The sequence below is a fragment of the Ctenocephalides felis genome, unplaced genomic scaffold, assembly GCF_003426905.1.
Source record: "Ctenocephalides felis isolate EL2017-DRISC unplaced genomic scaffold, ASM342690v1 CF-g0.4_SCAFFOLD_00845, whole genome shotgun sequence".
Classification (NCBI taxonomy): Eukaryota; Metazoa; Arthropoda; class Insecta; order Siphonaptera; family Pulicidae; genus Ctenocephalides; species Ctenocephalides felis.
The window spans coordinates 91,027,325-91,044,473 of NW_020536999.1; the positions used below are offsets into that span (position 1 = coordinate 91,027,325).

At 33.1% G+C, this 17,149-nt stretch overlaps 3 protein-coding genes across 3 annotated transcripts in view; all 3 read right to left on the reverse strand.

The window, feature by feature from the left end:
* LOC113363002 (transcription initiation factor TFIID subunit 2-like) overlaps positions 1 to 1,909 on the reverse strand; it is a 50,048-nt gene extending 48,139 nt beyond the window's left edge. Inside the window, exons 1-8 of the mRNA XM_026605493.1 lie at positions 1,892 to 1,909; positions 1,741 to 1,827; positions 1,505 to 1,665; positions 1,208 to 1,424; positions 915 to 1,153; positions 674 to 851; positions 333 to 602; positions 43 to 267 (exon numbers count right to left, since the gene is read on the reverse strand). Of these exons, the coding sequence (XP_026461278.1) occupies positions 43 to 267; positions 333 to 602; positions 674 to 851; positions 915 to 1,153; positions 1,208 to 1,424; positions 1,505 to 1,665; positions 1,741 to 1,827; positions 1,892 to 1,909 (1,395 nt within the window). The remainder of the gene's footprint in view (positions 1 to 42; positions 268 to 332; positions 603 to 673; positions 852 to 914; positions 1,154 to 1,207; positions 1,425 to 1,504; positions 1,666 to 1,740; positions 1,828 to 1,891) is intronic.
* A 491-nt stretch (positions 1,910 to 2,400) lies between these two features.
* Positions 2,401 to 3,486, reverse strand: LOC113363776 (zinc finger protein 454-like). The gene is made up of 2 exons (XM_026606259.1): positions 3,401 to 3,486; positions 2,401 to 3,310 (listed from the first exon to the last, which is right to left on the reverse strand). Exon 2 carries the CDS (start codon positions 3,293 to 3,295, stop codon positions 2,459 to 2,461), a length of 837 nt encoding a protein of 278 aa, XP_026462044.1. The 5' UTR covers positions 3,296 to 3,310; positions 3,401 to 3,486; the 3' UTR covers positions 2,401 to 2,458.
* Positions 3,487 to 4,751: 1,265 nt separating this feature from the next.
* LOC113363905 overlaps positions 4,752 to 17,149 on the reverse strand; it is a 33,000-nt gene continuing 20,602 nt past the window's right edge. Inside the window, exons 6-7 of the mRNA XM_026606386.1 lie at positions 5,058 to 5,203; positions 4,752 to 4,989 (exon numbers count right to left, since the gene is read on the reverse strand). Coding sequence (XP_026462171.1) covers positions 4,777 to 4,989; positions 5,058 to 5,203 — 359 coding nt within the window. The 3' untranslated portion in view covers positions 4,752 to 4,776. The remainder of the gene's footprint in view (positions 4,990 to 5,057; positions 5,204 to 17,149) is intronic.

The following is a 17,149-nucleotide window of genomic DNA, read 5'->3' on the forward strand; positions in this document are numbered from 1 at the left end:
TAAAATGCATCCAACTTTAATAAAATGCATGTGATCATATACCTGTATATACTTTGGTGACATAGTATGCAGACTTCTGGTAGGGAAATGGTGTACATTCTGCCCATTATTTTGAGCCACTGTAGCATGGTGATTGCCTCCTCGTCCTTGGGGCCCTCCAGCACCTGTTACAGGAGATGTGCCAGAGGCAGCGGCAACAGGAAGAGGTGCAGGTGCTTGACTGGGATCCAAAACTATACCACCATACTGTTCTTCATAAGCCACAACCTGGAAAGCCAGAACAATGTAAAATAATATATCAAAGTAATACGACAATATGATCTGTTACTTACATCCAACAATTCCTGTCTAACCCACTCTCTGTAGTCATTATTTCCAAAACATTTCTTCGAGTACAACCCACAGAGATATTCAGCAATTCCTTTATTGAGCCAGGTGTCAGACCAGCTCTGCATTGTAATGAAGCAACCAAAGAATTGTTCAGCTATTGCTTGAGACATTGCTTTCCTGGTTATATAAGTTTGATCAATTATAGCTATGGAATGAAGCAAATGAGTACTCAGAATGCTCATGGTAGTGTAGGCAGCTACATCTTGAACAGTCTAAAAAGAATAAAAGGGGATTTATTTTACAATCTATAAATTAAACTGAATTCTAAAGAAACTTTACTCACCTCATCAACAAAAACTTGCTTATAACAAGGATATGGATATCTTGTAGCTAAAGTCTCCTCATAAAACTCAAAAGCTTCATGCATATATCGAACAGAGTTCTTCAATAAAGGCATTAGTTGTGGTAGACAAAAGTGGGTCACTTCGTGCATATGGGGGTCCACATAAGTTTCAAAAGGTCTAGAATGAAAAAAGCACAAAGTTATTGATAAATCATACAATATTGATATATCTAGTCCATACCCAACAGCTAAAGCAATATTAGGAGCACAAGCAGGAGTATTTAAAACATAATGGTAAGTCTTCCTCCTCATATCAGGCGTCATAGTAATTTCTACAAGATCACCACAAGAGACAGCTGTCATTGCTGCGTCAACAGTGAATTCAAGACTCCAAGTACAAGGCTCGGCATAAGAATCCACGCAAGGAAACCAGAGTCTTGATGAGTTTTCATGTGCATAGGTGTACATATGAGCTGCCCTCTAAAAAAAACAGTCATGAAAATACTGCCAGTTATGTGATTTTCTTTCACAAACCTCTTCCATGGTGCCTTCAGTTTCAGGCACAACAAAATGCAAGCCACCTTGAGGTTGCTCTAAAGAAAATTCTATTCCAACTCTTAAACCTCTACCTTCACCAATGAGATGGCTTGCTTCATGGGGCACATTGATAAATAATTCTCCTGCATTACAATCAGGATCTATATTTTGAGCAGCTGCTAAATGACACTTAGAAAATACCTCCAAAGATCTCCTGGTAATATAAAGGATATTTATCAACAATATTATTAGTAGAAATTGCATAATTACAGAAAAAAACATAGAACAACTTACGTCTTTGAATCATTTTTGCAGATATCCAAAAAGGGATCAAAATATTGAAAAGTAGCCTCACAATCGCCTAATGTGACTCTGTAAATTCTACATTGCTTAGCATTTAGTTTAATGCTTCTCAAATTGTCTTTCAAAGGTACTATTGTCAATTCCACGAAGCCCTATTATAAAAATGAGTACACAAATTTTTGTAGTTTGATAAAATAAAGTGAAAATTATTTGTATTTAATATTTACAATTATGCTCTTCCTCTCGAAGCTAATACCAGTCAAACTTAATATTTGATGAGCTGTAAAATAAATATTTTTAATGAATTTATATATCTATACACCTGCAAATGAAAACTTGGTAGACTACTTATAATTTAAACGGTCTGGAATTATCCACTGAACGTTCTTTCTTCATTTTTGACTAAATTAAAACTTAAATATACAAATTTAATATTAAAAAATAAATTTATTAAACATTATTATTGCAAAGTTTGCTTCTAGGTTACAAACGTCTTGTTGAATGTTGATATCAAAAGCCTTCCAGTGATGCCAATTCTGTCATGTCATAACAATGAAAATCGTAATGTATACATGCTGCCAACACAAGAACAATATAACGAAAATTTAAAATTAACAATCACAGTAAGAGACATTAAATAACATATTATTGCTAATAAAATCGATATATAATTTAACTAAAACTACTAGATGTAAGTAGCATTTTGCCTTGAGGCAAGTTGCATGAACTAATATCACTAAAAAATCTGTAATTAAATTAATTATAATGCACAACCAAGTGCTTGTATGTCCGAAAAGCTTATGATCAATATATAAATGTGTACATCAATTTAAACAATACAAGAATAATCACAATAATTAGAGCAGGTTTACAGAAATAACCGTTTATAAATATTTCACTGGCTTTCACATGAGCACCCAAGTGTCTCTTCTCATATATTTTATATTATTGAGCTTTATGGTTATTTAAAGTTTTTGATGCATGAAGAGATTTGCTACATGTTTCACATTGATAAGGAAATTCTCTAGAATTGATAAACTTGTGTGCATTTAAAGCATCAGATTGTGCTAATGATTTATTGCATATTCCACATTTCTGAAGAAAATTTCCAGAATGATTAGTCATATGTTTTTTTAAACTATATACGGAACGAAATAGTTTGTTACATATTCCACAGTTATAAGGAAGTTCTTCAGAATGAATAAGCATGTGTTTCTCTAATCGAATCAATCGTGTGAATGTCTTATCACATATTTTGCAGATATGTTGCTGTTTTCCAGTATGAGTGAACATATGTCGTTTCAAACCTTTTGGTGAACGAAAGTTTCTGTTACATATATTGCATTTGCAAGCAAGTTCTCCAGAATGAATTGGCTGTTCTCTGTTATGAGCAATATGTTGCTGTTCTCCAGTATGAGTGTACATGTGTCGTTTCAAACCTTTTGATGAATGGAAGTCTCTGTTGCATATTTTGCACTTCAAAAGAAGTTCTCCGGCATGAATTGGCAGTTCTCTGTTATGAGCAATAATATGTCGATCTAAATGGTGTCTTAAAGCAAATGCATTATCACATATTGTGCATACGAAAGGTTTTATAGGAGTCTGCATTAATTCCTGTTTGATTTCTTCCTCTACAGTTATTTTAGAATTCATAAATCTTTCCAGACATGTTTCTCCATTCTCTGAACAAGATTCAGACTTAATATCCTCTTCATCTTGAGGATCTTCTGCTGAATATTCTAGTGGTTCAATTTTAACCGAGGTAGTTTTTTCTTCTGACATTATTAGATATTTTACCTGATTATAACAGAGAAAACGGTTGTGTACTAATTAATCATGTATTTTAATCAATGATATTAAATTTAACTAATTTAAGGTGATACTTGCAGCATAAGGTTAGGAATTTTTCCCGTCGTAACATTTTAGAAAGAAATGTTTTGATATGGTTTTGATAATCATCTTCAAGCTTATCATCTCAACAGGAATATTTTTATAAATTACATTTATTTTTATAAATTACTCTATTTATATATAATGTCTATTTTAATGTAATGTAAATAATAAAAAGTTTATTTTGTACGTCAAAATAATCGTCAATGTTGGCCACATTGCCGCCATGTTTGAATTGTTCACACGTAAAGAATCCTCAAACTGTGATGGCCAAATTGGTATCTTTAAACAAACCTAAATCTGAAATTATTCAAATTATTACATATTGTGTACGTCTCAAGTACGTCTAATACTTTATTCCAACCTTTAGTGAATTTCTAAAAATCATAGAACTTCTTGTCCTTTTCAGGAACGCCCTTTTTATAAGTCTTTTTGTCTTGTTCTATTTGGTCGTCAGTACAGTCCTTTTCTTTTTTTATGTTGTTATTAATTGTTATCGGTGGTATTAATAATTCTATTATGTATACATATGAAATTAACAATAAAACGTTTATAACAATAAAACTAATGGAATACACGTGTAATGGAAATAATGCATTAGGTTTGGACAACATGGCTAGCACTCGACAAACTTAAATTAATTGTTCAACACAACTGATATATGTTCAGCGGAACAAATTTCAATATATTATTAATTATTTTATGACTATTGATTGTACTTTAAAGTTAAACTCAAACACAACAAATATTTAATAAAACAGTACAAACATATATATGCAAACCAGTATATAAACATTTTTTTTATCCAAAACAATCCTTCTCTACTATTTTGCCCATTTTATTTTCTGCACCTCCTATGGGACCTGCCTCGCCTACTTCTGGAGCCTGATCTACGATGCCTTCCCCGCGATAGTCTTTTGCGCGCAAAACGGACGTTTTTAGACTTTGCTTTGCATTTACGTTTTCGACGACCTCTAAAATGGCATTCGATTGTAGAATAATACGAACATGTACAACATTGTTTAATAATTTACCTTCTGGCTAGAATGGCATTGCATTTAGGGCATCTTTCAGACTCGCGCCTTTTTGAAGGCTCCGCTTTTTTGGCCTCATTGATATAGGGCTGTTTATCGCTACAAGCCATACAATTCCAAGTCTAACAAATCAAAAACATTAATTCTGTTGTTATAAATCAAATGCCAGATTTTGGCGTCAATTCACAAATCCGAAACATCAACTTTGATATTATAAATAAACAGCGCAACATTTTATTCCACTTACCCTAGCTCCTTGAACTACAATATCAACAGCACCCATCCCTGGATTTTGTCTTCTGAAAGTCCTCAGAAAGTTGAAGAAGGGATTCCTGGTTATCACACCGACTTTGGCGGATTTTCCAGGACAAAACTTGGGGTTACTCTTCTCTCTTTTTTCACAACCTCCGCCAATGTCGTCGTCCGAATCTTCATCCCCCAGGGCTGCAGAGCAGGCAGCAGAACGTTTCCTGGCAAACTTCTTAGAGCTTCTTGAAGATGATCGACTGGAGGAACGTTTTCTCTTGCCAGAAGTCGATTTGGATTTCCTTTCTGAAAAATAGGTATGAATGACAATATGAACACTTGTGTTTATTTTATAATTAAAATTAATTAATTACTTTCGTTTTCAAAATCAGAGGCGCAAACAGTATTGGCTCCTTTTCGTAATTTATCGCGCATCTGAATGATTTCAAACAGTGTGTTGTCAGAGTTGGATAAATTTCTTGACGTTGAGCGAGATCCATGATCTGATCCGGATGGCGATCTGGTAAAATTAGAAAAAATACATTAATAATGATAAGAAGTAATTAAGTAGAAAATTTAGCCATAATCTTTATTAAATATGGATTAAACTAGGTGTAAGTGAAATTTTGCCCTCAGCAACTTCCACGATATGTATATATAACCACGATTTCAACAAATGGCTTTTGATTTATTCGATCGTGCAGCAAATACATCGTATTTTGACAATATTGAGTACAAGTTTGTATGAAAACTTCCACGTAACATAGCCTTGCCATAACATTGATGGTCTATTTTACGACAGAATCGGCCCATGCATTTATCTAAATTTACCTATTTAAATGATACACAATAAAAACTATATGGGTACCTGCATCAACATGATCATTGATAAATAAAATTGAAGTTAATTTAATTATTAATGATTAAAAACTATATAGATACTTTTGATACGTCATTTCAGAAGAGAACATAGGCAAATCTAATTTTTTGGTTTATACATAAACCTGTCCTTCGGGAAATTAATAAATTTTTGTAAACCTTCTAAAAGGATCATATGAGTCGTCAGTTCTGCAATCCATTGTATATTCACTACTAGAAGGTTCATCACTTGAGGTATCCATCGTCCCTTCACTACCAGACAGTTCACTTGTACTTCTCCTATTCATCATTCCTTCATTATTTCCTCTTTTTGTCTCCAACAATTTTCAAAAAATTATTACAAAAATAAAAATTTAAAAGTAGAATTTTGTTACTGTTTCAAAAATAAAAAGCAATCAAAAACGATGTTTGCTTTTTCAAAGCATGCATGATAAAACAAAAATATGTGACTGATGAAAATAAAATATTTTTATTATTTTAAAATAAAATATAAAATGGACACAGGTGCAATGATTCGTTTGGATGCCGAGAAATTATTGGCATTTTTTATTAAAGATTATGACGTTACAAGAAAGGTATTTTAAGAAATTATTTGCTCAATTAGGTGTAAGAGGCCCTAAGGCAAGATGCACGTGTAAAATAATTATACATTACCATTGTTATCACAAATAGTTTAAATTGTAAAAAAAGTTACGAGTGCTTGTCATGTCATCTATGTGTCTAACAACACATTTTCTCATTCACTTTTACTTGAGCTGGGAAACATGAAAAGATTGGTATTTTACTTTATAGCAAGTTGCATTAACTTCCTGAGATGTGTAAATAAATCGACTTGATCAATGAGAAATTAATATATTATTTACGTTGACTACTTATGAAATAAGTAATAATAATAAAATAACAAAATAATAAGAACATCGTAAAAATGCGCACTCAAATTTTGTAAATTTTAATTAAAAGCATTCAGTGATTTTTGAAGAGTTCCTTGTAATTCTTTAAAAAAATATTACAGCAAAAATATTAAAACTGATAAGTTTCTAATAAAAACTAGGTGTACGTGGCATTTTGTTTAGAAGCAAACTTATCACGTACTAGTATTTATAATAGATTAGGACATACACGATGTATGCCCTAAGGGCGCGGTTCATTATTCTAAACTTGGAATAATGAACCGATTGCAACTTGCCTTAAATGGCAAAATAGCACTTACAACTAGTTCATTTCCTATTTTCTCTAGATTTCGCCATCCACATACTTGAAGGAATTTTCAATGTCGACAGAAAGTCGTCTTGAATGGATTTCCAACGCCTTCATATGCAAAGGGACATTCACCGACGACTCTGGTAACAGTAAAAATCTAATGACGCCAAATTAATGTAACATTTTTACAACCTGTAAAAATAAAATAATCTAGGCACAACCATTTTTAATAACACCTTCAAAATATATTCGCAGCCAGTGAAAGCACAAAAACAACCAGCAACATTACTACCATCCTGGATCTAAGACCAGATGTGATAGTTTTTCAAAACGGTGTGGCCGGTAGCACTTATGGTGTCAATTTTACCATTTTAAATATTGCCCAGGTAACAAGTAATAATGAATAATTATTAAATTATGTTATTTATATTTTTCATTACAGACTTTGAAGCCCTTGAAATCCAATTTTGACTCGATCCAGCCTCGTAAGTCATCATCGATATTTGGTTCAGACATCAGCATCAAAAATGTAGAAGGTGTAACGCCCGCAAGGCTTGCACCAGGAATCAGCACCACATTTAATGTTTCATACAGGTACAAGAATAAAAAGTGATACTTTTCTGGCATTGGTGGGTTTAAGATCATTATAATGTGCATATGTTGATATTTTGTTATCTTGCACTGACTCCAAACAAGTTGCACACGATAGAGTTCAAAATACGCCATGTGGAGGTCCCGGGTTCAATCCACTAGTGACATAAGATAGAGTGTAAGGTAAAAATATAGGGTATAAAAGGTAGTATACAAGATCCATTAAGAAGTTATTAAGTGAATAAGAATGTAGCTAGTAATAGTTCTATATTTATGCGAAGGAATTGGTGGTATCTGACGGTATGATTGAAATATTATACAAAAATCGTAGATAGTAGTTATATTTAAGGAATAATGCCACTCACATTTAGTATAATTTCAGGCCACAACATAGTGTGCAAGATGGTGATTATGTAAGACGAGCTGTGTTTGATACACAAGGGGAAACAAAACATTTAAAAATTATAGGTAAATATATGTAAATATATATATATATATATATATATATATATATATATATATATATATATATAACCATTTATCAATTTAGTAATAGGAAGTAGACCTCTAGTAACATTTCCTGACGAGATCAAACTTCCTGATACTGCTTTTGGTGTCCCGAGCACCAAAGTGGTCCTCATAAGAAATACTGGACGAATTCGAGCTTTGTTTTCCTTGTACACAAAACCGTAAGTCACATATGCCAGAAAAATCGATAAAAACCTTACAATATGGTATTATCCATTTTAGACCATTTAAAGTGACTCCCGAAAAATGCAGCTTGGCCACATCTAACCACATGCAAATTTTCCTCGAGTTTCAACCAAAAATTTTGGGTAAAATATATGGTGAGCTTGAAGTCTATTATGATCAAGGTAAGAAATGCATGATAAGAATGATAGATGTACAATTTTTATTTATGAGTCATTTACTTACTATTTACTTTTCCGCAGGTGATAAATTATCAATAATCCTGTCAGGAAACTCGTATACAGCCGATGTGAGCTTGAGCCTGAACGAATTGTATTTTCCTGAAACCTATTTGGGTTTGACAAATCGCGAATGCGTGAAAATTTTCAATTTCAGCAAACACAACATCAACTACTCCTGGGTCAAATACGAATCTCAGGATGAAGGTAAGTGCAATTGCTAATAACTGGAGATTGAATGTATTTGTTAATTTGTGCTTCACCAGAAAATGAAGCCAAAATGAAAATATCTGAAAAGATGCAATCTATAACTGGTTATGAAGCTCAACGTTCCCACAGCGGAGCAGTTTATGATATGTTGGCTTTCAGTAAAGATCAGCATGAGGTTGTTTTGAATAGGATTGCTCAGGATGAAATTTCTGATTTTATGACGAAACCTGTCCTATTTTCGCATCCTGATTTTACTTTCGTTCCAGAGGTCAGGATTAAAGATAATATTTTGATGTTTAAGATGCGCATTTTATACCGTTTGATTGTTTTTTCAGAGTGGCGAAATTTTTGCTGATTCGTTTGCCCATATTGATATTTTTCACAAGCCACAACAACGCAGCGATTCCAAGTTTAATGAAACGGTCGAAGTCAAGGCTTACTTAAACGTTTCAGGTATACTATTTTAACTTTAATAGTTCCAATAAATCTTTCTAAAGTATATATTTTTTGCAGGAATCGCCCAGAGACCTACGTTGACCATCAAAGCCTGTCCTTTAGGTCCAAACGTAAAATTAAACGTCAAAACTATAGACGCTGGAAACGTCGTCATTAACGAGATCCAGAACTACCAAATACTATTCAGCAACAACGGTAAATGCAAATTCATTTAATAAAAACAACTAATTCTGTTAAGCTTTCCATTCTCCAGGTCCGATTCCAGCAACCGTACACGCCTGCAATAAGCCGGCAACCTTGGTCGGCGCCAACATTTCCTCCGAACCCAAATGCTTCTACCTGGAACCTTCTGCTTACGCGAGTTCCATACTCAAATTTACCAGCAACTCGATGGGTCCATTCGTTGAAGAATTTAAATACTTCGTCGAAGAAAGTATGCAGTATTTTAAAATCAATATAACGTAAGTAGAAATCCTAAATAATCCTTGATATCTAGTTCCAAAGATTGTTACTGCATTATAGTGGCAGTATAGTCTGGCCTAGAATTCACGTGACGGACAACAAGGGAAATCCAGTAAAGTGTATGGTTTTTGCATACGTGATTTTAGGTGTGTATCAGGTAGTATTATAACAATTTTATTATGATTAATTAATATTAAATTGGAGTTACCATTTGAAGGAGTATCTACCACAAAAATTTTGAGATTGAGAAATCCTTGCACAATACCAATAAGATATGAAATATCTTCCGAAGGAACTGAAATGCCACTCAAAATTGAAAAGGTAACTTTTGAGAAATCATAGTAACGGATCCATGACAAGTATGCATTTAATTCAATTTTATCCAAAGGTAATGCTAAGAAGATACATCAACGAAAACTTTTCTACAAATGAGAGCACATCTGAAGACGAAGGAATTTTTTGTGGAGTTGAACCTGATTCTTACAGATCGTGAGATATCAAATTAGCTGTATCTTTATTTGTTTGTAGTTATATTTGAATCTGATTTTATTTTTTGTTGCAGGAGTTACACAGAAGAATCTGTACTTGAAGCAGATCAAGATGAAGAATTGGATAAAAACGAAGACAACTTTCGATACTTTTTAAAATATTTTGATACATTCTTAACCGATTTGTTATATAAAAGAATTAAGAAGGACACACGACGGAAAATACTAGTCAATGAGGAAATTTTGGATGGAACCAAAGATATCAATCTGCTATGTAATATTGATTCAGGTAAATAGACATAGATACATTTGTAGCCATGAAAGGGTCATTTATATCATTACTATTATTCTGCAGGAGGTTCCAGTGAATGGGGTGAACAATCCAGCGTTAAAAGTGACATTAGCGATGCTATATCCTTAGATTGGCAAAGTGGTCAAAATGATTACTATCAACTACCACAATCGCCAATAGAGTACCAAATGGTTCCCAATACGGGTACATTGCAACCCAATTCATTTATAGACATAGAGGTAAAACTAAAATGACATATAGCTCCCATCTCCTTCAACATCTTCAACTTCCAGGTAACTTTGACAGCAAACAAATTGCGTTCGCATACCACCAATTTGATCATCACAATGCCTGATTATGAAGGAGCAGGAAAATACGTTGTGCAAGCATGCCATAAAGCCGTTACTCCTGAAATCGAATGTCAACCTGACAGAATTCACCTAGATGATATTATCATCTGGATGCCCTACACGATGACTCTGTTTTTGAAGAGCACTGATGGAGCTGGGTGTTTCAGAATTGTAGAAGAGGTACAAAATAATTTTGATCAAATTAAGAAACAGATAGCAATTGTTAAGTTTAAATTATACACGTTGTAGACGAGTTCCGATGCGCCAGTTTGGATAAAGTGCGTTGGAACTACTGAATTTTTTTTGGAAGAAAACGATAGTGTAAAAATCGAAGTCGTCATCACAGCGAACAAAACTGGAATCATCAAAGACCATATAAGGTACTTTATTATTTTGAAATTGAATTTCTCCCGATTGACATTCGTTCTTCCAGTATTTTAATTTTGGGCGAAACGAAGCCAAGAAACGTTTCGAAAATATGCATGCAGTGTTCTGGTCCAAAATTTGACTTGTCGTGCAAAAAAATTCGTTTGGGAGAAATACCTTTGCACACCACAATAACGAGTGCCTTTGTCTTGACTAATGAATCTTTGATTCCAACTAAATTTACAGTGGAATGTGTAAGCAATTTAATGTAATTCTAATCAAGGAGGCATCAATTTACAACTTAATATTTTCAGGTGAAAGACCTATGGTGTAGTGCAAATCCTGAAGGAGGCTTTTTGAGTCCTGGCCAGAAGGTGGTCATTGAAGTTTTCACAAAGATGTGTGAAGCAGGAGAATACAAAGACAAAATACGTGTCTACGTCCAAAATTCTTCACCTATGGTGAATATTACTACAAATCTTTATTATTTTTTTGTAAAAATATATATATATTTCTTTCAGACTGTTATCGTAGAAGCCATCGGCGTTGGTACAAGCATAAAATGCACTCCTGATTTGGAAACATGCTTCGAAATCGGTGAAGTTTGGACGCAGATTCAAAACAGAAGGACTATAATATTGGAAAACTGTGGTCCAAAGAGACATGCACTTACTTGGAGCAAATTTGAGAGACCCAAACCTAAACAATCACCAATTGAGGGGTATATATAAATAATAACCATTAACAAGTATTTTGCCGTCACTTTTCTATTTTGGTATTGATGTATTTCTTTGGCCTAATTATCGTCTTTTTCAGTGGGTTTTTCAAAATAGTTCCTGGAGAATTTGTGATGAAGCCGTACAGCAAGGCTACTGTTGACGTTTACTTCTCAAGCAACAAACCAGGAGTAATTGATGACCTCTGGTACCTCTTGGTAACATACATTCCATCATTGTCCTGCATGCATTTGGTAGTTTGATTTTATAATGATTAAAATTCTTTCCAGGGCGTCGTCGGTAAAAAGTCTACAATTATAGAAGTTTTAGTAACATCAGTGTTTCGGACAACGTTTGTGGAACCAGAGTTAGAAATCACACCCAGAAATGTAATTTTTACAGTACTAGCAGACGAGAATGGATGCATTAAAGACAAACCAACAGGTTCAATAGAATAAACATGAATATGTGAATAGTTACCTAATTCTTGATACTTTTCAGCTTGTGTCAACTTGAGGAACAAATACAGTGTACCTTGCACCCTTAATTTTACTTTGCAGATGCCATTTTTGATAGAAATTCACGAACAGATTAAATGGTGTGAAGAAAAAGTGACTTACGATGATTCGCAAACAATATTTTTGGATGCATATGAAACTTCTTGTATTCGAGTTCTTTTTAATTCTGCATATTGTAAACCTAAGTGTTCCACAACTTATAATACATTTTTAACTGGACATTATGATGGGCACTCCAAATCGGTGAGAATTAATACTTCAATATGCATTTCTTCATTACAATCACATTTTGTTATATTTCCAGGAATATATAGCGATTTTTGCTGATGTTCATTTTCCAACAGTTTTTTTGTGTCCCAACCGAGTAGAGTTTTTAGATGTTGCTTTTGGTTGCAAAGGTGGTGCTACAATTGCCATTGCAAACCATAGCCCTCTTCAAGTACAATACGAGTGGAAATGGAGACGGGAATCTCTTAAAGTTGAAGATACTGAGGTAATGAATATTATGTTCTAAAGAGCTTTCGTTACTTCTTTTTATTCCATATTTTTAATAATTTGTCTGATAATTAAAACTAATGTCAATGCAAAATTACAGATAATAAAGCAGCACGATGAAGAAGATCGTCAAGGAGACATAGAAAGTTCAGAAGAAGAAATCATGGAAGACTTGAAGCCAACTACTCCAGTAGAAGAACAATTTAATGGTACAATTCCTTTGATTTATTGGATTTATAAATTAATAGAATGATTTTTCTTTACAATGAATAATTTTCATGACCAAAATGACCATTATTATCTTTAAAATCTTAAATGTTGATAAATCCATTCTGAGTAAACAAATAATCTTATATTTGATATGTAGATCCTGCCCAAAAGCCAGAATCCATACCATCTGTAACCACAACACCAACGAAACCAGCAAAAGGCAAAAGTGGCAAAAAAGGTTCAGAAAAAGCTTCCACTAAAGGTTCAGCAAAAGCAGAAGCTGAAGCAAAACGCAAAACAGAAATCCAAGAAAAAATCAAGCAATTGAGCATACCAATAGTCTTCCACCATGAAATCGATAAAGAAAAAGTGGTTCCAATACTCTGGCAAATGATGGCGCCAGGATTAAGCATCAGGGAAGATTTGGAAGCCCTGAAAATGTTAAAGAAATATGATGATGATTGCTCGTTTAAAACTTTTACCATTATGCCTTGGAAAGGAGTTCTAAAAGGCTACGAGGTAAATAACCTGTTATTGAATATTTTTTTGAATTTTTGTGATAAATTCTAAATCCTTTCTTATTTTTAGGTAGTGCTAGCAAATATAGGTTTTGATCCCTTACCAAATAAAAAAATATCAATTGAAGCAGAATGTAACATCAAAGGTGGAATTCCAATGGTTTTGACTTTGGAAGGACAAGATGGATTTCTAGAGTATGAAATAAATACCACAGACTTGGATTTTGGACATCAGGTAAATTTAAACATCTATAATCTTTAAGTAAATCGATTTATCATATTTTTAAGTAAATCAATTTTAGATGTTCTACAAATCTGAAAGCAAAAACGTGGTAATTAAAAATACAGGACTTTGCCCTTTGAATGGCATAATATCTCAATGTTGTCCAAATCGTTTTTGGAAGGATCCAGGTAAATATGAACAATTAATTTACAAATTTACATAATTTTATATTAAAATTCTTTTGCAGATACAGAACTACAAGGGTTATGCTCGGGTTCTGCAATAACATCACCATGTCGCTTCGAATCACTGAAACCTAACCAAGAAGCAGAGTTTGAAGTTAAATTTCAACCAGGATTGTGCATGGAATTTGAAGAAACTTTTACTCTGATGGTAAAAATGATCACAAACATTGCCTGATAATTAATTATAACTAATCACAATTTACTTGTCTAGATACCTCCTTTACGTGCAATACAAATTCATATCACTGGATTGGGATCATATTTCCAAATCTACTTGGAGGCAAAAAGAAATTTCTCTGCACCAAAAAATATACAATATGAAACTGTAGCATGTTTGACAAAAAGGTGTTACGACTTCAGTGAAATACCTATGATAACTAGCAGAGTTTCTGGTAAAAGATATTGAGGGTATACTCGTATATCAGCATTAAGAAATTATTGTTAATTTTTGAATGTTTTAGAAGTTAGTTCAACGACTAGAGATGAATGCGATTTTGAAAAATTGGTTTTCAAACCGCCAGAGCCAAAGACTTCGAAAAAAGAAAAAAAGAAAGTAGATAAAGACCAGAAAAAGAAAGATAAGGGTAAAAAAGATGTAAACGATGTTAATGAAACAGAAAAAGTTGAGGATACTGAGTTTGTGGAAGAATTTGAAATTAGACAAGGTATTTATTGATTATGGTACAATATTTTGGCAAACAAATCGAAATCAGAAAAAAACAGAATAAATAATTGATATTTAAATTTCATATTTGGAAATATATGAAAAGTGATTTTTTTACCTTACTAATACTTTTGTAGATTTCGAGGAACTTGATGAAACAGAAAGTGAATTTCCAAGAAAAATAACAGATTGTGAATTGGTGGCTTTGCAAGAATCCGAATGGGAATATATTGATTACTCTGTATATATAAAAACAACTATTAAACAATCATTCAATCATTCATATATTCCATATTTTTTTCAGAAAGACTTTCCAACAAAGAAAGCATTAGACCTGGCCCTAGAACGTCATTTACTATCTCATTTCGTAGCCAATGACCTACAACTGTCTACCATGTTGTCAGAGTTTTGCACAAGAACAAAATTTCGAAATTTTCATCCAATTACCACGAAACCAATACTTCCTGCATACAGTATAGAATTGGGAGTAGTCGAAATTGGATCAAAAGTATGAAATTGACATATTTACCGTGAATAGTTTTTATTTCATACATTTCCCAGGTGCGTCATGTTTGCCTGGTTCTCAATCCTAATCCAGAAACTATAAAGTTGCTCTTGAGACCATTTCCTGCACCTGCTGGTGACATCCGAGCTAAACTGATGGGAGGACCAATCTATGAAGAACATGGACTGAGGATCGAACTTAGGCAGCGTACTGGAAAAAATAATGTAGGGAAAAAAATAATTTGTATATGCTTTATTATTTAATAAATATATTATTTTAAGGTCCCAGGAAAACCTTTAACCCTAACTACTAACCAGTACGCTGAACTGCATGTACGTTTTGGACCCTTATCCGAAGATTTCAATCACGAAGATAATATGTTTAGTTTCAGCAGAACAACATACATAGACGTAAGTACATCTTGACCAACAATTAATCACCAAAAAAACAATTTGGTTAATATACTTCCAGGTGCATCTTGGTTTGACTATACCAATTTTAATACAAGCTGTGGTAACGAGACCTTTTGTCAGAATCACTAATTATCTGGGTCAAGAAACCAATAATGTAGATTTTGGGACTGTAATATATGAACGAGCTAAAAGAATGACTCTTGTTTTGAAAAATGTGTAAGAGAAATGAAAAATGAAAATTTAATTTGATTTTTTGTTACAATTATTTTTAATTCTAGTGGTCTGGTTCCATGCAAATGGTCTGTTTCAATCTTAACTAAATCTGGAAAACCAATAAAAGCATCAAACGAATATAAGTATCCATTCCAAGTGGAACCTAAAACTGGTTATTTCGAAATTGGTGGAAACGGAACTTTGGATGTATACTTTGTTCCTGAGTGTCAGGCACGTTTAAGTTCAAATATATTTGACAAATATAGAAAATAAATAACCAATTTTGTTCAGGGGTCCTATTTAGCTACCATTCGTATATCAGCCATGTCAGGTGGGTTCAAAACTGATATTATTCTAGAAGGCAGGTGCGAAGAGAACCATCTAAAAATTGCAGATGACTTTATCAATATGGAAACTTTGATACCGTGGACTGATTGTTATAACACTGTAACAATCACCAATGAAAGTAATAAGACTACACAACTGATCCTCATGGATTACGATAAGTATATATTATTATAATATTAAAATATTATAAAAATATTTTTTACAAACCTGTCATCTTTCGCGATTTTATGCATGATCAATTACTTTCAGTGATTATGCTCAAATAGCTTCAATTTGCCGCATTTTATGCAAATACTGCGGCTTGAGGCACGCCCTGTTGCCCATTCTTCCAGGCGGGGATATGATTTTTGAATTGCCTTCCAATTTCAAACAATTTTACGCCGAATTATACAATGAAACATTTTCCAGACAAATCAAAGATGATGATTCGATATTAAGTCCTGGTGGAAGTAAATGAATAAATTTTATGTACATATATACATATTCATATACATATGTTGCAAAAATTTTATTAGAAAAAAAGCGAAGAACCTTAACAAGTATAGACGAAGACAGAATGTCAGTGGCACCCAGACGTGTAAGATCAGGGAGTCAGAATTCGTCTAGGAAAAATTTTGACACGATGAGTGTTGGAACCTTTAGGGGCCGAAAGGGTAGTAAACTGTCACCAAGGTAAAATTAAAATAAAATGCGTAATGTGTGAATAATCGAGAAGGTCTTCAATTTTAGCTCATAAACACGCACATACTTTATCCAAATGATCTGGTGTTAATCAATTCAGAATTAATTGAATATACAATTGGAATATCGCAGTATCTGACAAATACATAAATTCCTTTGGATTATTAATAATCATTTAAGATGTTTGAAACTATAAAATGATGTACAGATTCATATACATTTATTTCATAAGTTGTTATTAGTAACCCCATTCATTTAACCCATTGTGCTATCTATAATATTGCATAAGCTATATCATATTTTAATGTATTTTTAAAACAGAATTCCTGATATATTTGCCCAAATTAGGCGCAGCAATCAATTGGACAAGCCTCCAACACTGTCTTTGGAAAATTTGCTATTTGCAAACCAAGAGAACGTCGAAAAAAACATCATAGGTACATTTTAATTTGACTAAATATTATATGATTTTGTTATTAATTAATTTTGCATTT

What these genes read in the sequence shown, in the direction of transcription:
- LOC113363776 (XM_026606259.1), bottom strand. Translation starts at nt 3,295, where the DNA reads ATGTCAGAAGAAAAAACTACCTCGGTTAAAATTGAACCACTAGAATAT.